The 23,576-nt window shown below is 48.3% G+C and overlaps 2 protein-coding genes across 2 annotated transcripts; one reads left to right on the top strand and one right to left on the bottom strand.

Moving 5' to 3' along the window:
* Nucleotides 1–613: 613 nt before the first annotated feature.
* On the top strand, nucleotides 614–3,860 carry PHF13 (PHD finger protein 13). The gene is made up of 4 exons (XM_042815179.1): nucleotides 614–692; nucleotides 1,083–1,184; nucleotides 1,443–1,995; nucleotides 2,717–3,860. Exons 1-4 carry the CDS (start codon nucleotides 654–656, stop codon nucleotides 2,941–2,943), a joined length of 921 nt encoding a protein of 306 aa, XP_042671113.1. The 5' UTR covers nucleotides 614–653; the 3' UTR covers nucleotides 2,944–3,860.
* Nucleotides 3,861–8,257: 4,397 nt separating this feature from the next.
* Nucleotides 8,258–23,475, bottom strand: DNAJC11 (DnaJ heat shock protein family (Hsp40) member C11). The gene is made up of 16 exons (XM_042815178.1): nucleotides 23,386–23,475; nucleotides 20,253–20,382; nucleotides 19,811–19,884; nucleotides 18,867–18,968; nucleotides 14,432–14,560; nucleotides 13,606–13,728; nucleotides 12,912–12,985; nucleotides 12,478–12,667; nucleotides 12,310–12,395; nucleotides 11,782–11,898; nucleotides 10,950–11,105; nucleotides 10,601–10,670; nucleotides 10,430–10,487; nucleotides 9,629–9,771; nucleotides 9,090–9,219; nucleotides 8,258–8,514 (listed from the first exon to the last, which is right to left on the bottom strand). Exons 1-16 carry the CDS (start codon nucleotides 23,455–23,457, stop codon nucleotides 8,489–8,491), a joined length of 1,680 nt encoding a protein of 559 aa, XP_042671112.1. The 5' UTR covers nucleotides 23,458–23,475; the 3' UTR covers nucleotides 8,258–8,488.
* Nucleotides 23,476–23,576: the final 101 nt, after the last annotated feature.

Raw genomic sequence — 23,576 nt, forward strand, 5'->3', positions numbered from 1 at the left:
GCCCCTCGGGACGGCCTCACCGAAACGGGAGCCGCGCGGCCCCGAACCGCCCCGCAGCAGGGTAACGGCACCGGGCGGGATGAGCAGGCGGCCCGGGGAACCGCGCGGATCGGCACCGCCGGGCCGGAGCTCCGCACGGCGCTTCTCGGGGCTCGGAGAGCCGCACACGGCGACGCCGCCCGCCGAGCCCGGCCCCGGAGCCGAGCCGAGAGAGGCGGATCCCGAACCGCGCGGCCCCGGCCCGGCCGCCCCGCAAAGAATCGAAGGGCGCGGGCAGCCCGTTCCGAGCGCCGGCAGCGCAGCCCCAGCGCCGCCGAAACCCCCGCGCCTCCCGGAGCCCCGCAGCACCCGCGCTCACCTCGCGCCCCCGCGCTTCTCGGCGCCGCTCCGCCCCGCGGCGCCGCCCCTCTCGCACATTCCCGCAGCTCCGCTCCCGGCGCTCCCCGCGGCCCGCACTGCGCACGCTCTCCCCGCGCCTCCCGGCGCTCCCCGCGCGGACGGACTACTGTTCCCGGCGGTCCTCGCGCGAGCGCCCGCCCCTTCGCCGCCTCCCGCCGGTACCGAGCGGTTCGCGGGTGTCGGTGCCGCCCGGCCGCCCCTGCCGCTCCGCGCCCGCGCCCGCCGCTCGCCCTCCCGCCGCGCTGCGCCGGGATATGGACTCCGACTCCTGCGCCTCCCCGTTCGCCCCGGAGGTGAGCCGCGTTCCCGGGGGGCGTCTCCCGCAGCCGGTGCCCGCCGCTGCCCGCTTCCCTTTGCCGGCCTGGGGCCATCTTGTGCCGCTCGAGCGCGGAGCGTCCTCGGACCGGGAGCCGGAGTGGGGGCGGTAGGGGGGACGGGAATGGCGGCGGCGGCCGGCGGTGCTTCCCCCCCCTTCTTCTCTCCGCCTCCCGCTGTGAGGGCGGCCGTGGGGCTGGGAGTGGCGGTCAGGCTGCGGGACCGGGGCTGGGGGTCGCGGGGGGGCGGCGCGGCAGCGGGGAGCGGGGCCTCCCGGCTCTGCGCCCGGCCCGGCCCCGCGGCGGAGGCGGCCGCGCTGACCCCTCCCTCCCTCCCTCCCGCTTCATCCCTTCCTCCCTCCCCCGCAGGACTTCTCCCCCACCTCCCGGAGGCACCGCACCGTGGAAGACTTCAACAAGTTCTGCACCTTTGTCCTGGCCTACGCCGGATACATCCCCTACCCGCAGGAGGTGAGGGCGGCAGCGGGTGGGCGCCTCGGTCCCTGTGCTCCCAGCACCGCCTCGTGCCCTCCTCTGGGCCCGATCCTGGCCGCTCGCCGGGGCTGTGCTGGGCTGGAGCTGCGGCTCGGGATGCGGGAAGGGATCGGGGCTGAACCCGGGTGTGAAGCACAGCCCCGGAGGGGGAGGGGTGCGATACCAGCACTGCAGCACCTCCTGTAAGTCAGCTTGGAAATAACGCCGCTGTCTGATTGCTGTGTGTTTTTCTAGGAAACGCCGCTGAGGAACAGCCCCAGCCCTCCCAACAGCACCGGTGGCACCATTGACAGCGATAGCTGGGACCCCCGCTTCAATGACATCCCCTCCTCGGTTTCCCTTCCTGCCAAGAATAGAAAAAACTTCAGCCAGCTGAAGCGAGCAAAGCCTTACAGTTCCCTGTTCCAGCGGGCAAAGCCCGGCAACTTCCTGCCGGAGCGAAAGCAGATCGATAAAATCAGAAAGAAGAAAAAGCTGAAGAGAAGGGAAACGGAGGTGTCTGCAGAGGAAGACTATGAGGAGAAGCTGCTGGAGCTGGAGGCGGAGGACTCTTACACAGAGACACCGATGAGCCCCTCGTCTGAGGGTGACCCTCAGTCTGTGGCTGAGCACTGCTCAGTCTGGGACTCTGACACGGCCTCCAGCGTCACCTACCCCACAGGGACGGGCGAGCAGGCGGTGGAGATCCAGAGTGTGGGCAAACGAACGGTCATTCGGCAGGGCAAGCAGGTCGTCTTCCGGGACGAGGACGGCACTGGCGATGATGAGGACATCATGGTGGATTCAGGTAGGTGGTTTGGCTGCCGGGGTGGCTTGAGAGATGCCCTGTGGAAGCAACAGTGCTGCCACTGATTTCTAGTACCTGTAGTGCGGGGAGAATTGAGAACCAATCAGTAGGTGTTCTTTGGGGGAGGGGTGAGGTTCTGAACTACCGGGACCTTAAGAGGCAGCTTGGTGTTCTCTCCCAGAATACAGCCTCTTTTGTGCTGTTGAGAGTTGGATAATCAATGGATATCAAGATGTTACAATCACAATATAATCAAGAGAGTTAGGCAAAGCGGACAATGATAACAAAAGAGAATAAATGGAAGGCACTTACCCTTAGGCTGGGCTCACCACAAAACACCAATAGAGGCGATCTCCAGCAGAGATCCTTCCCCACTGGCAGCCAGCTCTTAAATAGCTCTAGGAGGGGTGCAGCCTGGCTCCACCCCTTCCGGCAGCACAGCTGCATTGCCTTCACCTGTGCTCCTCTGGCTGCCTCATGGCTCGCCTCCGGTGATCAATCAGAGGTTCAGGCCGTGACTCAGTAGTTCCCATACAAGAGTATTTTCCCGACAAGAGCTTGCATGTTGGTTCCTTGCAGGACCTGGAAAAATCAGCAAAGCACCTGTCTTTGGGAGGCAGGGAGTTAATTTAGATCAGAAGGAAAAGAGTTCCCAGTGCAGCCAAAAGACGCTGGGGAGCCATCAGGAGATAAAAAGGCAACTTGCCGCTTTTCCTTCCAGATGACGACTCCTGGGACCTGGTCACTTGCTTCTGCATGAAGCCTTTTGCCGGGCGGCCGATGATCGAGTGCAACGAGTGCCACACCTGGATCCACCTCTCCTGCGCCAAGATCCGCAAGTCCAACGTCCCAGAGGTCTACATATGCCAGAAGTGCCGGGACTCCAAGTTTGACATTCGCCGCTCGAACCGCTCCCGGACGGGCTCGCGCAGGCGCTTTCTGGACTAAGCGAGGAGGCGCGTGCTGCTGCGCTGCTCGGGCGCCAGGTGAGCCGTGCGAAGCACAGACACCGGCTGGGGGCCGGGCTGAGTCCCCCGAACTGCTGCTCTCAGGCCAAGGGCCGCCCAGCCTGCCTGCGGTACAGGGATGAGGTACCGCCGAGTCGTGGATGGCCGGGGTGGAAGAAGCAGACTGGTCAAAACTGCCGCTAGATACCAATTAGCTCAAGAGACAAATTAAGCTCTCTGGGTTCGGTGGGGTTTTGTCCAGTTACAACTATGAGTTGGACGATGTTTTGGGAATGTATAATATCTTTGCCACGTGTTTTTTCTCATCCCCTTGGGAAACTGCAAACCTTCTCTGTGCTAGAAAACTCATCCTCTGAGGAGGGAGGAGGAGGAGGGAATCTGTGTGAAGAGTCTGAAAAGTAAATGGCCCCGTGTTTTAATTTTCATGTATTATTATACCTGCCCATTTGTCCGTATATATCGATCTTAGATATTCTAAGGCTCTGTAGGAGTGAGTGTGAATGCATACCAGCCTCTGCGTGATCTGCCTCCTCTTCCACGGGCCGGGCAGGAGGTGAGTGCAGTGATTTGGCGCTGTGTAATGACAGGACTTCACCCTGCTCTGGGGGAGCGGTGCATTTAGAGAAAGAAGGCTCCTTCCTTTGGACAGGCAGCGCTGGCAATTAGTTGACATCAGATTTCTTAGAAGTCTCTTAACGGTGATTTTTTGTGACTTTGTTCTGCATGATTGGCTCAAATGTGTTTTGGGGGGAAAACCATTTGCTCTGTGTCCTGGCCCTTTGTTAAACTCTAAGGTGCTGTTTTAAGATGACGATTCTCTCTTTTCTCAGCCCAGAATTCAAGCGTGGACTGTAAAAGAGGCTGTAGTAAATGTAGAACCTGGCCGGTCTGGTTCGAGATTTGATCATTTCCATCAGTACTACAGCTGAGTTGACTTTGTTTCTGCGGTTTATTTTTTGAGACCAGACTTGTAATCAGAAAACCAAATTCTTTAACCTGTTGGCTGCTAATTACACATAAAAACAAAAAACACAAGTGCAGGCTATGCAGCTAGCAAGGTGAAGTGTAACAAAGATTCATCTGGTGCTGGGAAGGACAAGAGAGTGCAGGGAGTCCAGGCTTGTTTGCGAGGCCACCAAGATGGAGGCGTTGTCCCTCAGAGACCAAACAGAGCAAGCTGTATGCATTGTGCAACTTAGGTTTATGATTCTGAGACATTTCTCCGAAGTTACACCTGGTGAATGTGTTCTCTGTCCCGTGAGATGAGGAGAGTCATTGGCTGGCACCGGAGCTTATGTGAGACCAGCTGTGCCGCTACGGACGCGTGGCGTCGCTGCAGACAGGGCCGTCAGACCACTGCCTTACCTGAGCGCGGCGCCCTGGTGAGCAGCAGGTCTTCCCACGCGCAGTCGGCTGCCCGCCCTGACGCCGAACGCCAGGCTGCCAAAGCTCGGTGCAGGCAGCTCAGCGCTGCGGCGCCCCCGGTGTGGGACGCGGGCACGGCAGCGTCGGGACGATGGAGCTGCACGCCGTGCAGCTGCGCTTCAGCCTTGGTTCTTCATGCAAATCCCACCCCGCCACACCGTAACAACTGACTGTAGGTTCTGAAAACCAGCTCCAGCTTCTGCTAAAACTTAGACCGTGACTGTGGTATGCTGCCTTCCAGAGGCTAAGTGCAGCCGCCGAGGAGTTTGCCAAAGACTTGCCCTTATGGCTGCCTGACTGCTGTTTGCAGCCAGAAATACAACCAAAGTTCTCTAATGCTGCCATTTCGCTCTGCAAACAGAAAGGCTTTGGAAGATCCTGGTTGCAAGCTGCGAGGGCTGGACCTGCTCTGAGCACTGGCATCTTTGTGTTTACAGCGTGTCTGCAATTCAACTGGACCTCCTGGAATGTGTTCTGAAGTTTTAAGTGTTAAATGGCCACGCGAACTGCCTCTTTTTCCCAGAGGTTAAATACTAATCAATGTGACTGACTCCTGTTCTGTTACCTTTTCAGATTTATCCCAATAGATGGTGTCTGACAAGTCCAGCACATTACAGTATCAGCAGAGAGAAAAAAAGTAACATCTCCATTTAGTTCATCACTTTCAGCCACATATAATTATAGTTTAATTCAGAACTTTATTTTTTCATTAAAACTGTTTTAATGAACCATGTTTTTTTTTTAAAGTGAAACAAATGAATAATGACTTTGCTTTACTCTGGATTCAAGAGTCTGCTAGTATGATTTACTGGTGTGCAAAACAGTTGTGCTGGGTGGCAGCAAGACTTGGATCACCTTAAAAACTGAGTCTCTGTTGCTTACAGCTTCTGTTTTAATTGTTGGTGATGTGTAGAGCAACGAACAGAAGTCCCAGAGGAGGCTGCAGCTGTAAGATGGCAGTTTCTCACAGAACAAAGTTGTTAAAAGGAGCAGTTTCTCAAGTAGGGCTATGCTCACAGTCTATTTAAGACTTTGCAATGATTGGCAGAAAATGAAGAAGAGAGGAGGAAGGCTGGAATTTGGTATTCAGCAGGAAAGAAAGCCTGAAGCTGGGGTGTAAGGGAGAGAGGCGGGCAAGGGGCTCCACCGTGTGGACGCAGCTCAGCAGTGCCTGACTTGCAAACCGCAGGGGAGCAAAAATGGAGTTTGCACGTTGACTGCTGTGGAGAAGAGCCTGCTGCAGGAGCTGTGCCTCACGGATGGGAAAAGCCACTGGTAGTGCTTTCATGGAAGGGAAAAACAGAAGTCTGAATCTTCGGTGGGCTGATATGGCAGGGAAAAGAAACCTTAGTAAACACTTAGCAAATGAATGGGGCGAGATCTGTGTCAGTAATTTTACTTCAAGAATTATGAAATCAAGAGATGAAAATTAAGATTCACCTGTCCTTTGCATGAACTGCTTTACAATTAGACAACGATGGTTCTGATACGGTGGGGGAAGAAAGAATAGAGTGGGAAGGCAAAGGAACTGAGTTTTCTTTGCTAAGCTGTAATGAAAAAGAAAGCATCTGCTTGAATCTAAGCCCTGCCAGGGCAGCTGAGCTGTCCTCAGGTATGAATGCTTGGGGTGACTCGCAGCAGGGGAGGCTGATAAGGCTTTCACAGCACAAGTGGTACCCAGAGCTGCGACTCCTTGGAGCGGCCATTGGCTGAATCATACTGCGACAGCAGGAGCTGAGGGCTGGCACAGAGGAGCATGGAAAGGAAGACAGGGAAGATGACAAAAAGTAAAACCTTGATCTGCATCTCCAGCTCAGGAATTCCCAGTTCAAAGGCTCAAGATCAGGAGGCCAGCACGCAGTCACGGATCCTCATGAAGGTATTTCAAACCCTATTTCAAATCTTTCGCTCCGCTAGCTCAGTTAGCAAAGGATGCACTCACTCAGGTATCTGGCATTCTGGTTTGCACCCAAAGGTGCTCACTACCCTGTTACTGCATGTCAGTAAGTAATTACACCATAATTACATTACTGCAGTACATCCATGACTCCATTACAGTAAGGATGTACTTCACAGCTCAGAAATGGCCTCTGTTCCAGGTGCTGTAATGCCACAGCTCATCTTCACAGCCTGAACAGGTTTTACATTCACACTGCTATTTCTCTACACTTTTAACATAGACAAAAAGTCACTTGAATGACAACAGGAACTGGAGCTCAGGAACTTGTCAGAAAGAAATATTGTTTTATTGTGCAAACTTTTCAGTGTATTTGCCCTGCTAGTTACAGGAGCATGCTTTTTCTTTTTACTTAGCAGTAAGTGTGCTGGCACTTGGTTGCACTTGCCACTGCAAAGCTCCAACTTCCCAGCACTGCCACATGGAGCAGTTTGTTACATCCCAGTCGACACAGAACAACTCTCACTGCTGCCCACTTCAGGCCGACACAAGACATGAAAGAGGCAATTCTGGTGGCATTTCTTGTCCCTGTCAACTAGCAGTGGGTATAAAGGACCACAAAAGAGCAGGAAGCAGAACATAACAAAGGGTGCAGTTAAATTCATAGAAGTTGCACCCCTTACGTTATGGAAGGAGTTTATTTTCAATGCTGCCCAGAAGATGAGAATGGGACAGGGGCCAGTGCTCAGCTGAACATAATTTATTGCACATTTTACATTTAGTATCAGAAAAAAACAGAACATTGGTCATACGTGAAATAGAGTCCTACACCAGGAACTGGTTGCAACTGAAGAGCCTTGTTTTACTTTTACAAGTGAACACTTAGTTGTATGAGCTTGTGTTGGAGGGAGAAGTTCCTTGCAGCCTAGCTCAAATGAGTCTGGTTTTAGAAACTTAATCTTCCTGTTAAATGCCCTCCTGCATGTCATCTTAAGACCATGACTGGAGCAGAGAATGGTGCTCCAGAAAAAGGGGTCAGGTGCACATCAGGAAGTGATTTATGGTAATGCAACAACACACAGCCAAGACCCTTTGTTTCCTGTCTCTCCCATGGAAGCTGCCCTAGGATTCACTGAGAGCAGGCTGTTTCTGAGCCACAGCTCTGATTATTCCTTTTCTCTGTAAGGAAAGCACCACAAAACTCCCACCAGAACTGGAATAGCACACGGCTGCCACTTCCACCTGCTGTGTCACGAGAACAGCACTGCCCTTTCTGCTGGTAAATTACCAGCACAGCTTCCATGCAGGACAAATCCAACAAGCTTACCTCACATCTGATGCTGCAGCAGAAGTGGCAGCTGAATTCAGGGTTTTCAGCTCTTTTCCCCATTTTGTGCCACTCCTCACTTTGGTCTGGTTTACTCCTATGAACCACGCTCTTTTTTTCCTAGAACTAAGATGAATTGCTGTCCTTCCCCCCCCCGCTCTGCTTTCCTGGTCTCCTGAACACCTTGACAGGAAAATGAATTAATAAGACAATTATACCCAGTGTCCTTGTCTGGTAGAGCAGTGTTTGAAGTGAGCAGCTGAATGGATTCATAGGGAAGAGGTCCGTGTCATTACAAAAAGCAAAGAACTCCGTTCCAAACATACTTGTTCTTAACAAGTGCATTTCAAATACAGAATTAGGGTGGAAAACAATCTCTGCCCTCTTTCCAATGAAAGGATTTACACAGAAAACTCCCAGGAGGTGGCCTTAACAAAGAATTTTCACTCAGGTGTGGAAAAAGGCATGTTACCTACCTCAGTAAGTACATGAAGTAGTAAGAACAAGTCTTCTTTCTTGCTAAGTACAGAAGGCTATGTGAGAATGCACAAACAGACTGGGCCAAATTGCTGCAGGAAAGATTTGGCTGCATGATGGGTGGTGCTCAGAGCCTGCTCACACAACCTCAGCAGAAAGTAGTGCACGTTCAGAGTCACATTGCTTTATTGATTACTGAGCCACAATTGAGAAGTATTGCTTTGAAGCCACCTCAGGAAGCAGGTTCTCTCATTTTTGATCCTAACGTGACTGGTAGCCACCACCTGCTATACAGATAAAAATAAAAATGTCTCTTGTTCAAGCTTGTAGCATCTGGGGGAAGGTTCTGCTGTCTCCGCTGACCCAGGTACTGTAACAGACGTGCAGCTCTCATCAGATTTAGCCATCTGCATCGATTCTGTGAGCTGTTGAATGAGAAGAGTAAATGGATACACGCCACTCTCATCATCCTTGCTTGAACTTAAAACTACTGCACCAGGAACAGACAAACAATTCTGGCCAGTAATTAAACGTGGTTCATTTACAACTGCACTGTCCTTATGACAGATCTGTAAACTGGATACACTCCTCCAATTGGGCCGTGGAAGTGGCCTGGAGTTCACAGGACTTCACCCCGTGGCCAACTGCCCAGGGCTGTGTGGTAGCAGCAAAACCCATCAGGAGACAATTCACAAAATCACCTCGATAGGGTGAGCATCTTGACAGATAAAATGCAGATGGGAAAGAAACCTGGTACAGGCCTCTAGCTGCCTTCAGATCATCTACCTAGTGCTGGGAATTGCCCAGTAGTGATAACAGCAGCTGCTGGAAGCTGCTTTCTTTTAAACTCAGGTTGGATATTTAAGGTCAGGTGGCATCAATTGCTGCAACGCTGCAACTGAGCTCCTCAATGACTGGAGACACACCGTAGCCACCCCAGTCCATTTCAGAAACCCCAGCTCTTCCTGAAGGAGGAAGCACAGTAGTCCTTGTTACTTACATTGCTTTGGTATCCTGAGGGCCTCATTGTCAGCTGACATCACTTGGTGCAGAACTCCCCGGAACTGATAAAGCACTTTCAAACTCTTCTCCTCACCCACACAGGGGTCATAGAAACCCGGCAACCCAGCCTTCAAACAGAGAAGGACAGGCTGGGAAACAGTGCACAGGCTTTCACTCTTCAATGACTCTTAAAATATCATTAGCACCAGAATAAGGTGTCAAAAAAAGTTTTGTTGCCAATGAGATGAGAAGCTAAGAAATTATTTCCCCAGTGCCAAGAACGCAGAAAACACTGAACCCAGGAAGTTTCTGATGTACAGCCCCAAAATCTGTAACACTGTCCTATGCCATAAACACTGAGGCACTGTTTGACATTGGAAATGCCCAGAGAAACAGAAGTTCCTAGAGATTTGTGATACTTGTATGGAAAGTGGTATCTGTGAATTAACCTGGCACCCTGCGAGGAGAGCATACCGACTCAGAACGCTGAATCGCACACTCGAGTGTCTCAGTAGTGCTCTGACACCAGCTACATACCTTGGATGCCTCTGTGAGGATGAGCTTGGAGTCCTTCACTAAGCACTGCAAGGGCACAGTCACATCTATTACTTTCACCTTCTCATTCTTCCTGCTGTTGTCATTCACGAACTTCCCATACCAGGCATTCACTACAATCAGACCTGCATTTCACAGGAAATGACAAATGCAATGAGCTGTTTCCCACTGACAGCTGGGCAGACACGGATTAAAAGACCACCCCAGCACCTTCTTTTGCTTTCAGTGATACTTGAACCCACCTTGACTCAACCCACTCTTTTCAAGACAGAGGAACATTTATACCTGGGTGTTTGCTAGCAGTATTTCAGCACTAAGACAGAATGACTTGCCTTCGACATCACGCTGATGTGACAGGCCAAGCGAATGCCACTTCACTTTGGAAGATTCTCATGGTTGTTGCTCACAAGCATTAATGCTCAGATTTCCATTATAATCTAAGAGCAAACTGTGCAGATCAGAGGTCAGCAGAGCACAGTCTTTCTCCACATGCCTATACCCACACTTCTCTTTTGTACAGAGAAGCAGCCAGACTTGCCTACGTCCTGCTGATCATCTTGCAGCCTTTCCTAAGACAATATTTGGTGTCCCTAAGTGCAGACTCCAGATGAATCACAATGGAATTTTCCCAATATATGCACAACAGCAATTATGCCATGCTTCATTAAGAGTAGAAATGAAGCAACTGCATTTTGCATTTCTCCCCCTCAGCTACCCAGCCTTTTTATTGCTCCTTCCTCCATCCACATTTATGGAGCAAATAAATGGCATTATCATCTTTACCCATTCTGGCTTCCTCTGCTTCAATTATCCTCCGGACAGATTCTTGCATCAACCTAACCTGTAACAACACAGGGGACAGAGTAAAAATTCAGCACTGTCAGACACTGAGTCCAAAAGAGAGAAGCCAAGTAAAACCAGCTTCAAGAGGGATTACTTATGAGAAAGACTTACTGCAGCTTCTGCCTCTTGCTTTTTCTGAAGGATGTCACTGGCAGTACTTTCCCTTTGCTTCTCCAGCTCTCTGGCATAAAGGAGTCAAAAATCACATCAGGTCTACACAACAAATGGGATTCAGCCAAAGTGGCAAACGTTTACTAATTCACCCCAATTATCACTGTCCCACATTATCACTCTAATGAGCTGGGCTTCAAGGTTCTTCCCCACCCTCCAGGGGATTTCCATAGCCTTCCAGCAGCATTAACACCATGCCATGGATATCCCAGCCTTTGAACCAGACTCCCAGAAGCACTCCATCAGGACTTCCCAGCTCTGTACTACAAACACAGCCTTGCCAGCTCACCTCTCCTTCTGCGCCCTGAGGTAGGGTTTGATGATTAGCCTGTGCATGGCAAAGTAGACAACCAGGGGTCCCACAGTGGCATAGAATACAGCACTGGGAAGCAGCTGATCTGTTAGGTGGACAGGGAAGAAGTAGGTCTGACTAGCCCTGTTCAACCTGGAAGGAGTGAGAACATGAGGACAGGTCAGAAGAAATGCAGAGTTCTTGGTTAAGTACACAAGCAAGGTAAGATGATTGAGTCATCCCAAAAACACGAGGAGCAGAACTGTGAACTTTGGAAGAACATTCATTTTTGAGAAGTCTCGACAGCAACATCTCAGCAGTTCCTGCATCCCAGCCGCCCTCTGCCGGCACCAACTCAGAAATGCAGCACAGAACACGAAGCCTCGGAAGTTGGGCATCTCTGGGAACTGCCATATTAACAAAGCATCCTCAGTGACTCAACGATGGCAATTCACCAACTGAAGCACATAAGCACGCACAGTGTTTCACAAATGGAATGCAATTAAATACATTCCTTTAATATATTTTGAATTCTTCCACCCTTTTACTCATAATACCCCAAACTTAAAGCTGTACTTTCAGAGTATTTTGATGCATACACACAGTCGCCCTGTAAAGGTGGTTCAGGCTCAGAATAACACGAGCAGAAGGCACATTTTGCTTCAATAGGCACAACATGCCTTACAGATGAGGGCAGCTGCAAACCCTTACACTGGAATATCAACATACGTTTGCTCTAAGATAGGAACCCCCTCACCTGAATTTTTGAAATACAATAATGTAAGTTATGATTGGCCTCTACACTCTACAGTTATAATCTTTAACTGACTTGATTTTCAAAGACACTCCTTGGGGAACACCAACGCTGACGGTGGCTCCTAGGATGCTGTGTCTGGAAATCTTCCTCTCTGCTCCATACTCCACAATGGTCCCAAAGAACCCTGCCCTAGAATGAGAGAACAGATACTGCTAAGACTCAGAAGACTTCAATTTTTTCATCACTGAATTCTCTTCATGTAATTCCCCAACCAGTAAAACACACAACAAATACATTTGTGTGGGGCAGATGCTGGCTGTCAGAAGATTCACGGTGCATCTCCAAGATGAGAGCAGCCCTTTCAGTTGGTAAACCAGTTAACAGACCACAGAGGCAACAAGCATGTATTTTACATTCTACTTAACTGGAGAGACACACAAAGCTAAGCCTCCAAGAGGCTCACTTCAGTCATTAACAGATACAATTAAAGAGAAGCAGGTTCCTGAAGAATACAGAAGTGCTCAATTTGTGTGGAACCCAGAAACCTACAGCAGCAGGAGGTAACAGATTGAGCAGTGTGAATTCCCACCTGACACTTACTTTAGAGAGCCTTTTATCCGCGTCTGATCCTCATCCTGAAACTTGTGCTGATAACTGACCATCATGAAGGAATGGGGGATTCCCAGCTGAAATACAACAGCAGAAGCTGAGGCTTCTCCCTCCCAGAACGGCACCAACGTCCCCTGCACACAGCAGCAGGATTCTCACCTGCAGAGCCACAGTGAAGTGGCTGGTTTTCGTGTCCCGGACAACGCTGGTGTTCATGGCTGACTGGAGGCCCCACCGCCACTGCAGGTACCCCATCGTGTTCCTGTCGAGGTTGCGGGCCAGAACTGTGGTGAGACCTGGGCGGATCCCACGGGACGAGAACTGCAGAGCACAGTTGGTAGTGATGAAGCTAGAAGAAACAAGCAAAGCCTCATCAGGATGTAGAGCAGACTCCCTTAATCTAGTGGTATTTAAATAGAAGACACTAACGAACGGAATAGATGCATTTCAATTAGCACTGAAGCATTACGTAAAGGCTAGAGAAGAGAAACCTTTTGCAGAGCAGAAAACAAGTCTAGAATTAACAGGAAAATGAATTTAAGAAGGTTAATATTCCACACTGAGGAACCAAACATCAATTTTTGACTATTTACCATCTTGGCGTAAGATTACGGAATATCTTCAGACCAAAGAGAGGCCCCTGAAGGTCTCCTGCTCCAAACTCCAACTGTTGAAATGCACAGTGATAAGCAGTTAGAATACAGGCTTTGTCAAGAGACAGAGTACTTTACAAGCATTGTTTTAATTCAGAAGTGCTTAAAACATCTGAATCAAATTCACCACTTATTTTAGTATCCTCTCCTTTCTGCTAATTTCTCACTGAGAATAACAAGTGTTTCTCTGAGCAAGGCTGTCAGGAGCAGAGGAAAACAGTTTCTGTAGCCACACAGGCAACAGGCACATATAGGAAAACACAGCCCTTGGGAAGGGCCCAAGAAACAACAGGTAACATTCTATCAGCACAAGCCAAGCACATCATGCATGGCCAAAAATGGGAACAAAAGAAATGAAGGAAAACTTTGGACTTGGGAAACAGATGTACCGAGTATTATTCTACTATCCAACACTGTGTTTGTTTTAGTATCACTCTACAAATACTGCTACCACCTAAATCTCCAGGAGCTCTCTTCATAGGGCATTCAAGAAAGTTTGTCAGCACTGCTACCCCTATCTTCTGAAATAGAAGCACACAGAGGTGAAAAAAAGCTGAAGAGAAAGTAGTCTAGATAGCTAATCCAAGCAGCCTGAAACAAATTGGGTACAATACATAACATCCAGCATTCTTACCTCTCCCCATCCCTTGGCAGATGTCACTCGTCTAAAAGCAAGATTAATTGATCCACCTCCGTTCCCATTCTGGGTAGAAAGGTTACCAGACAGTATTGCTGTGTCTGTGGAAGTCAGTGGTGCCTGAGAAAAAGAATACAGTGCTACTAAAATGATCCTGATTCACATACATAACTTCTATTCTAAGAGGACACAGCCAAAACTGCAGATGACAGCAGAGACTGTGAGCACCATAAGACAAGTATCAGCACAGCTGCATTCCTGTCATCCATTTAACCCAGGTGTTTGAGCCAGGCACACCCATATTAAGTTCTGTAGTGAGAACACAGCAAAATGCGAAATAAGTTTTACAGCAGCAGCTGCTTGTGACAGCTTTAATGAACTGCTAAGTCCTGATATTGAGCTGTAGTTCCTTCTATTCTCACTAATAGACTCAATTTCTCCAACTGTTTGGAACAAAGGGAACATTAGCCCTTTGTTTCCTGCCTATGTCCTCAAAATTGGATGATATGTTTTCATATACAAAGTGTCCTGCATTCACAGAGCACTAGATACCCACTTGGAATCACAATTCAGCCTCCCTGCTAGCAGGGAGCATTGCAGCATACAGACAAGCCATCAGATTCTGCCCTGTGCTCACACAAATGCATGCCACACATTCAACACAGCCCTGCTGGAACCCAGTCCCCTCCCACTCACCCTGGTTAATGGATCTTCCTGTAAAGAAAGAGGAGACCTGAGCAGTTTCCAGGTTCTGCTGCTTGCCCTCTACTGCCTCATGTTCTCAGACCCTGACCAAGCCGGCCACGGCGCCTGCCCTCCTTACCTCAATGGACTGGGATATGTGCATTTTGTTTATTTCAATCTGGGGAAAGCTGCTCCCTTGCACATCTTCATATTCTTCATCGTAACGATCAAAGAGGTCCGTAGCATCTATTCCAACACTGATGGTTCCCTAAGGATGAAGTGAAACAAGGTATTACAAGGTATTAACACACACCCAGCTTACTGAGGCTACACGGCTAAAGCACCCTCACACATACATTGCTGGTTTAAAGGCTGCTTTTCAGAATTTTCTTCTTCTGCAATTACATTCTCCATTCTAAACAGCTTTTTTTTTTTTTTTTTTAAACACAAACACTACAACACTTTTTTCCCCAGGAGGAACCAACTTGGAACATTAGCAAGAGTGGGGATGTTTGAAAAGAGCACCATCAGATTTCTGTCTGGGTCACACAGCCACGAGGGGCTCTGATTCCCCACAGACCTCCTGCACAGCACCACCACAAAATGGGCAACAACCACCTGCAGTAACAGAACCTCTGTGCACACAGGATTAACATCAGGCAGTTTGAACAAACGCAACTCAGGGTAGGTGTAAAAACATCCTGACAGCGGAATACGGACAGACTGAAATAAGAATTTGTTGTAAGTAAGAGTTTTTCCATGCTCACTCCATTCTAATAGAATTCTGAACCTTAGATTGCAGAGTTTGATAGGATTCAAACTGCCAACCACGTATCTGCTGTGAGGATTCCTGCTGTTTATTTCCTGATTGCTTGCACAACAAAAAACCAGCATACTTTAACACAGAAAGATGGGATTATTTCCAGAACTCTGGAATAAGGGATGAATCCTAATTTTCTTTATTTATTTTTTACATTTTTGGAAGGCTGCTGAATTTTAAATCAATTACACTTACTTCCTGTTTAAAGAAACAGGAATGGCAAATTACTACCATTTACACAGAAGATTACTTCTCAGGAACGACCTCCAACACCACCTTCAAGGAGTCTGCTCTCCAAAGGTAAAACTTCTTCAGCTGCAGCCTCTCCTTGCTGTGCAGTTCCTTCACAAGGCCAATGTAACAGTGGAGCAAAGCAAGGCTGCCAAGTGCCTCAGAAGCTGCAAACCCTGCACTGCTGCTCCAGATGCCTACAAAGCACACTGAGAAGAGCCAAAGAAAGCAAGAAGGGCCAGCCTGACTCCATGAGAGTCCAATCAGTGCACTGCAGACTGACTGATCAAACATTTTAACACAGGCGAACGCACATCAAAACAGAACCACTCCTCTCTTTTCTTCATGCTGTTCACTTCAGAAATATACAAGCCCAGGATCTTTCACAACAGCTGCACAACAAGGTTTTTTTTTTTGGCTTGGTGCTGCATTCAGCACAGAACCTCCGCAAGACTACAACTCTGAATTACAAATTTAGAGTAATTTAAACAAAGGTTCTCAAACTAAATAGTAGCCACGTTGAATTTGAATGAAATCTTGCAACTTCCTTTTTCACAACTATGAACTGCAAAACACTCCTCTCCGTGAAAATGGAGAAGTCAAAATGAAAACACCTGAATCCATGCATGAAAATCTACAAAACCAATTCAGATGAAAGCAGCACCTCAGCTGCCCCCAGCCCTGCCCTCTGCAGCAGGATTTCTGTTCAGTCGCCTTTTGGTGAAGGGAGCAGCAAACTCCAAGGTATTTTCCCTCCTGCCAAACAGGTGAAGTCACCTTCAGAGACCTATAGGTCCTGGCAAGGAAATTGGCTCGTGCACGAGCACAGGAAAAGCAGCAGATGGCAATGTTAAAAATATTCCCAGAGAACGACAGCACCCCCTACGGCACCGGATCATAGAGAGCAGCACTGCTCCGCACAGCCTCCCGGCAGCCACCTGCTCAGGCCGTTGAAAAAAAGGAAAAGCCTTCCCCAAGTGAGAGCAGCAGGGAGAGGCTGCAAAGCTCTGCTCAGAGGAGGGCTGCACACACGGCAAGCAACGCGCTGAGCCGCGCAGCAGGAGGTCGTGATGAGCTTCAGGACCATCAGAACTGTGATCCAACAGCACCTTTTAAAGTCACCTGCACTTAACATCCCTGCAAACATGAAACAGTTGTTCATGATGAAATCAATAGATGTGCCAGAGAAGAATATATCCTTCCTCCTCTTTTTTCCTGGAAGCGACACGTGGAACCTGGCTGGGCCCTGAGGAATCTGCATTTCTTAGGCATCGACCTTCTGCAGCAGGAAGATAATGGGACTCACTGCTCCAAATGGGAAGCAGTTCTCAAATCAAGTAATGAACTTTTCAACCCTTCCGCACAGCTTCGAAAACAAAAACAAAACTCTAAAAGCAAATAATAGGCTCAATTTGAAACCTGCCAAATTGCCTACATCTGGTTATTGCTCAACATTTCTGGTTAAAATGCTTTACTTTGCTGAAACCATTTTATAGAACTGACAAAATGTTTGAGATTTTAAGATAACTTGTGTTCATGTATGAAGAGATCACAGCTGTGCTACCTAATTCCACAGGAACATTGCCTGGAGAGACATTTCTATAGGCTGCCAATCAGCAGTTGCTGTAAGCACCCAGATGGCTAATTTTATCACAGGACACAGAGACCAAGGCTTGCAATACAGACACTTTTTTACTGCTCACAGACACAGTGAAATACCCAGATAAAGTGTTGAGCTGAAGTCACAGTGAAGCACTACACAGATAACCATGCCCCTCTGTGCCAGTGTCCTCCTGACCACAATCACTCATCTCCACTACAGACATTTGGACTTGCCCTATTCCGTGGCATCCAGAAATCCTTTCCTGGATAGAATACGTGAACAGCAGATATTTACATATCACCTTATGCTTAGCCACCCTTTCAGAACAAATAAGTTCCTAATATCTGTACGACTCACAACAGCTTGGTGATCTGCATTACTCAATTTGCTCTGCTAAGACCAGCACAGATTCAAAGTCTGTGCCAAGGAACACCTCAAAACATTACAGGTCTTCTCAGATGGATATTTTTCTGATTCAGTTCTAAACTCACACTTCTGTCCCCTATGAAAACACGGTGACTATAATGACTATAAAGACCAGAGCAACCTTCCAAACCAGCTCTAGCAGCAATTACTCAACCAGCAATCTCTCTGTTGGGTTACACGAGCTATGCTGCAATACTGTAAAGGCCCAGGCACGAAGCCAGTGACACAGAGGACCTCTTCAAGGACATCAGAACAGTACCAGCACCCGTGCTTGGGATGCAGGATCTTTGTACTTCCACCAAGCATTTGCAAGCCAAACAAAATTCAACGTCTCACTACAGTTTTGTTTGAAGACAGGAAGTTTATTTACCTATGTAGATGTCTGCACAGCTACCTCAGGGCTGAGAGAGGAAGATTAAGGCTCCCCACCATGGAGCATTTCTACCCTGCATGGAAGGAAAAGGCTTCCAACAGAGGTTTAAAAAAATAGGCACAAAATGGTTTCTGACAGTTTAAGAAGAAAGGAGAAGGATACAGACAAGAGGTACACTGAAGTGCAAGTATACGAGGTGAGTGCCAATGCAACTCTTTGATGGTATTGCTCACTGCATGAATCAGAAAAACCTTGGTTCTCAACAAGCTTCAAAACCTCAGTCGGGGCAATCCTGACAAAGGCTCAGGTTGCCTGCACATTTATCAAGCCAAGAGCCTGCTAGGCCATTAGCATTGCAAGCTACTGGAGTATTCCAGTCACAGCAGGTGACAGATGTCAGTCATCATTTCCACATCTCCCTGCCATCCCAGTGTTACAATGAGAACATCATCCTTAACACAGATCATTCCTAAACAGCCAAGATTAAGCAGCGAGGTGGGTCATTTAGGGTCGATTTATTGCTGCTCAAGCAGATAGAGATGAGGATGGAATGCCCAATGATTATCCTTTTAAGAACATGATGTAGCTTTCTTTAAGCAGGACTAACTGTGAAGCAGGCAAGACCCCAATCTTGTTCATGCTGATTTTGCTCACTGCACTGCAAGCACTCTGTAGTGAGAGGGAACAGTTATCTATCCAGCTGGTTTAGTAACTGCCTCATATTTTTCCTTTTCAAGGCTGCATCTGAATCTCTCTCCACATTGCTGTGACACTAGAACAATATTAAAGGGAAAAATTGTCAGGTTACTGCAAGGAGTTACATTTTATTTGGAATATTTGGATAGAATTCAAAACAATTTCAGAGTTAGGAATGCTCTCCTAAAAGCACTGAAAGATACTTTTGCTCTCTGATGTTTAAACAGAAAAAAAAAAAGGAAAAATTAATCTCAAAGATTTAGTTGTTTTCCCTACATTTTCCAGATAAACTGCACAAAGAGCAGCTCATTAACTGTGAATACCTAAGCAGTTATTTACTATAACCCTTCATTGAGGCTCATCACCCTTGCATTCCTAAACACTTAAGAACTCAGCGTTGAGACTGGCATGAAGTCTTTGCTCACCTTTGGATTAGTTCTCTGCTGCAGTCTTCTCTCTTCCCTCTCTCTCTGCAAACGCTCAAACTCCTCCCTGATTTCAGCTGGAGTTCTCTTCCTTTCCACAACCTGCTCCAAAAGAAATTGAAATACTGGTTGTTTCACTGCTGATGGAACAGAGGTCTGCTGACACTCAAACACGCTGCACACACTGCTCTGTTTCCCTACACGTTTCAGGGAATCAGAGCTTTAAAGAGGCATGGCTCTAATTAAGGACAGAAAAAGTACTGGTTTTAGATTTAGTTCAGATGAAAAAGATGAGATGAAGTGGGGATATTGGTGCATTTGTCCCAGCCAAACATGTTGCCTGCTATGCTAATATCCTAGCAGGGAACTCTGAATGACATGTTTTTTGTTCTCTGGTAAAAAACATCAACAAAAAGCAAGTACTCTGAAAACCCACCATGTTGCTCCAGAGGTGGAGGTAGGGAGAGGAAAATAAAAGAAACAAAACAAGAGTACTTCCTATCAGTGTAATGTTACAATGGGATGGAGACTACTGCAACAATAGTGGGGTGGCAAAGTCTTTGGCTACAGCAAATGAGAAGAAGCCCAAACGCAGCCACAGATGCAGAAATGAAGGGAAAGAGTTGCTTACCTCTGGAAGGCCTCAGGTACACAGGGATCTCCAGGAAGAGATCCCCTCACCTCCACAGCCAACCCTTAAATGGATCCTGGCTCCACCCCACACTCAGGTGTACCTGAGCTCTGTAGGATTGGCCCTACCTTCCTACCACGTGCTCCATCACTGCTGCAGACTGTGTCCTGCATTTCTGCTACAAGCAGACAAGTTGTTTTTTTTATTTTATTTTACACCTTCAAGGTGTCAGTGCAGCTCAATACAGCAAGAAATTCAGACAAATTTGGATTCAACCAATCCCACCAGCCATAAAGTACGGAATTTCTCTCACCTCCCATCCTTCCATCTCCAGTCCTCTCCTCCCATATATGTCATAGATGGCCCTGGTCTGTGGATCACTAAGCACTGCAATTACAATCAAAGAAGAATGATAACTTGGTCTTCTTAAATCACAGGCCAACAAAACTGTGTTACTTAGAATTCAGGCAGATTCTGGAAACTCGTTCTACAGAGAAGTAAGGGAGATATTGACAAGACTGCTTATAACACATAGGAGGTAAGAACCAGGACTCCATATTTTCTTCATTGCAAACTTACAATACATCACTCCTCTGATTTACAGGACAGAAAAAGGAAACAAAGCACTACTAAGTATCAGCAATATTATAACAACACAATGTGACAATATTTATTTGTACTTTAAAGAGCACAAAGACAAACCCTGCCTAGAAAGCCCCCAGGAAATTTTGGCAAACTCAAAGACTTCCTCTGACCTTCATAAGCTTGGTGAACCAGGTTAAACAGCCGCTCAGCCTGCAGCTTCAGCTCTGGGTCTCTGTGCTTGTCTGGGTGGTACAGCATGCACAGCCGGCGGTAGGCAGCTTTTAACTCTTCCTGAGAGGCCTATGAAAAGCAGTGCAGATGAATTAAAATACAATTAAGGACAATGAATAGAAAAAAGGACCGCTTTCAAGATCAGCCTTAAAAGAGAAATCTAACAGCCACTACATCCCATTACTTACACAAGTTTAAGAACAGACTTACACTTCACAGTAGGACACAGCTGCCATATAAGTCAACAAAGCATTCAGCTATGCAATCTGTGCTTTCTAAGTTATTTATAAGGTAGGCAATGCTAAAATAGGATGAAAAGTACTATGATAATAATGAGGAGGCAAAGTCCTCAGCTACAGCAAACAAGAACAAGCACAAATACAGAAACAAAAGAAAAGAGCTGCTTACCTTCAGAAAGCCTCACATACACAGGAAACTGCAGCAAGAGATGCTCTCACCTCCACAGCCAACCCTTAAATGAGCGCTGGGAAGGGAAGGAACCTGGCTCCACCCCTTCCTGTTGCTCAGGCACACTGCATGCACCTGGGCTCCCCTGGCTGGCCCTGCCTTCCCACCAGGTGCTTCATCTCTGCTTCAGGCCATGAGCCAGCATTTCATGTTACAGCAATGCTTCACCGCTCCCTAGCACTTCTGTTCCTGTACAACAAGGATGCTCCACTGTGCTGTGAGAATAGCAGGCACTTCACCTCCCTCAAAAATTGACTCAGCTGCCACAGATGGATGAACAGAACAGTAAATCACTGAACAGATCAACAAAACAAATGCGTCCTTCAGCATGAAGAATTTTAGGTGGCACCTGGCCTCATTCCAAAGGCAGAGATTTTGGATGGCTCTTTCGGAATCAATGGAATAACAGAGCGGACGCCTTCCTTTATCGCTCCCAGGAGACAATGGCAGGGCTGAATCGCCTTCAGACCAGGGGAGGCTCGGCAGCCTCCCCTTTCCCACTTCATTCCTTGTATTTCAGCACTATCTATCCCTCAAAGGGTGAGGAGAATGTGCAGTTTCTTTTGCATCTCAAAGCTAGAGGTTTGTTCCATCTCGACAGTCTGGAGTAGATGATGTCTCTGCATTTATACTTAATGTTACATTTCTGAAGTGATACGGCAGAAGTAGACCTGATGAATTTGCTACCCCCCAGGACAGCGAGGCAGCTACAGAACAGCTGCCTTCTTATTACTACTGTGTGCTTCCTCAGACATTGAATTTAAACTAGATTGAGAAGAGAGAGCTCTAAAATGACATTCCTTAATCAAATTAATGATAAATGGTTTAATGTGCTATTGATTACATAATAGAAATGAGCAATTTCATTTTTTGTAAATGCCACGTTCAATACAAGGTTAGATTGGGCCTTTCATCATCTCCGAATAGATTGGGTCACCGGTTCAATATTTCATGAGAGATAACCTCTTAGGAACCACTAAAGAAATACTGACATCATTTCAAATTGCAGTGAGATACATAAGCCAGTAATAACCATATGTAAGTTGCATTTTTATTACCAAAATTCTAGACAAAATTAAGATGTGTGTCACCTCCTTGTTTGGGCTTAAATGCCTTAATTTAGTGTTTCACACTTGCCGTGTTTTTACTGGATTGAAATCCATAGAAGATTAAGCATACAGACACACTGGAGATGTGTTGCTCAGTAGCTTGTTCTCCCTACCACGGCTGCAAAGCTCAGTGGTTAACCATTACGCTGAGCCCAGCTGCCCCCCCCCACAAAACTGGCTCAGCATTCAGCAGTGTTGCCTCATTGCATACCACTGCCATGCAGGACAGCATTACAGAACTTAATTAGCAAGGAGATAATTAAAAACATAACTACCCTCATCTGGAATTACTCTCTCAAAGATCCTTTTAGCTCGGCTTCAGTTCCCTGCTGTACTCAACTTGAATTTTTGTTATCTGTTGCAGTGCTGAAAGTTTGGCCAAGTTAACCTTTAAGCCTTCCCTGTTCATCCCCGGGCACTCACAGCGCCTGCATGCTTCCTACCTCACTCTTTTAACCTTTGCATCTGCACCTCGATGGCATTTGGGAGTGTGATTTACAAGGCTATTGGCTGATGTAACAGTATGACCCACAGACTCTTAACTGTGCTCGTGTTTGAGCTGCACAACACTCTTCAAAAAAGAACGTTTTTCTCTTCTGCACAATATTGGAAAGCTCTGTGTAAAGTTATAGTCAGAGATTGTTTCCTTCAGAAACACGAAAGGCTTCCATAAAGAAGACACAGAAGGCCACCCCCACGGCCAGAAGCACTGACGTCAATTCCCAAACTAATATTTTCAGAACCACAGGACGAAATTGCTTCTATGTCTCAAACTCCTACCATTCGAGGCAGCAGTAGCTCAATAAAAGCTTTCTTCATCTCTGAACGTTAACTGTTAGGGCTGAAGGGTCCGAGCAGCGCGGTCTGATTGTGCACACACTGCCGTGGTGAACCTGCCTGCAGCTCAGCACAGCACACACGTTCTGACCTCCTGCAACTCGACCAGTTATTGCTGGCACTGCGCGCCGGCTAACAAGGGGCTGCGCCTCAGAAAGGAAACCGGAGAGCACTGACAGCCTTTTATTTTTTTAATGCGAGCACATACGGTTCACACAGCCCTGATTCGAACCAGAATGAAGAACCAGAAAGGCACAGAAGGTCCATGCACACAGAGACGGGTCTACAATCACGCTGTCACGAACCCCGGGGTTCTCCCATCCATTCAAACGCGCTGCTTTTAGTACAGCGTTACCTCGCCGCTCCATCTCACGCTCAGCCCCGGGCGCTGCCAGCACAGCGAGCGGCTCCGAGGGCTGCTTTTGTACCAAAACGAAGGATCCCCCCTCCATCGAACCCCGGACGCCCCTCGGTGCCGCCCCCATCTAAGCGCCGCACGAGGCCGCGCTCCCCGCCCCGCCCCGCCATCCGATCACCGCCGCCCGCTGGGGTCGCTCTCAGCCGCCCGGGTCGCTCCGCGGCCCGCCCCAGAGGCGAGGTCAGGCACGGGGGGTCGCGGCCCCCTTGCGAAGCCGCGCGGCCCGGCCTCCGCGCTCACCTCTCGCCGCACGTTGAGCAGCGCGTAGTAGTCCTCGTTGTCCGGCGCCTCTTCGCCCAAGGCCGCCGCCATCTTCCCGACCTCTCACCCCGCGCCGGGCGGAGCGATGCGCCGCGCCGTCCCGACAGCGCCCCCTGCGGCCCGGAGGAGCCCGACTACTGCGCGTGCGCGCGGGGCCGCGTGCCGGCCGG

The sequence above is a fragment of the Centrocercus urophasianus genome, unplaced genomic scaffold, assembly GCF_019232065.1.
Source record: "Centrocercus urophasianus isolate 14NV4802_14NV808 unplaced genomic scaffold, USGS_Curo_1.0 seq_1417, whole genome shotgun sequence".
NCBI classification, from domain to species: Eukaryota; Metazoa; Chordata; class Aves; order Galliformes; family Phasianidae; genus Centrocercus; species Centrocercus urophasianus.

Excerpts from the sequence above, each read along its gene's own strand:
- DNAJC11 (XM_042815178.1), bottom strand. The coding sequence starts at position 23,457 with ATGGCGGCGGCCTTGGGCGAAGAGGCGCCGGACAACGAGGACTACTAC. Across the intron at positions 18,969-19,810 it reads TGGAGATGGAAGGATGGGAG|GTTGTGGAAAGGAAGAGAAC; the intron begins GTGAGAGAAATT and ends CTTTTGGAGCAG. Across the intron at positions 8,515-9,089 it reads CCTCAGGATACCAAAGCAAT|CTCACAGAATCGATGCAGAT; the intron begins GTAAGTAACAAG and ends CTCATTCAACAG.
- PHF13 (XM_042815179.1), top strand. The coding sequence starts at position 654 with ATGGACTCCGACTCCTGCGCCTCCCCGTTCGCCCCGGAG. Across the intron at positions 693-1,082 it reads CCTCCCCGTTCGCCCCGGAG|GACTTCTCCCCCACCTCCCG; the intron begins GTGAGCCGCGTT and ends CCTCCCCCGCAG. Across the intron at positions 1,996-2,716 it reads GGACATCATGGTGGATTCAG|ATGACGACTCCTGGGACCTG; the intron begins GTAGGTGGTTTG and ends TTTTCCTTCCAG.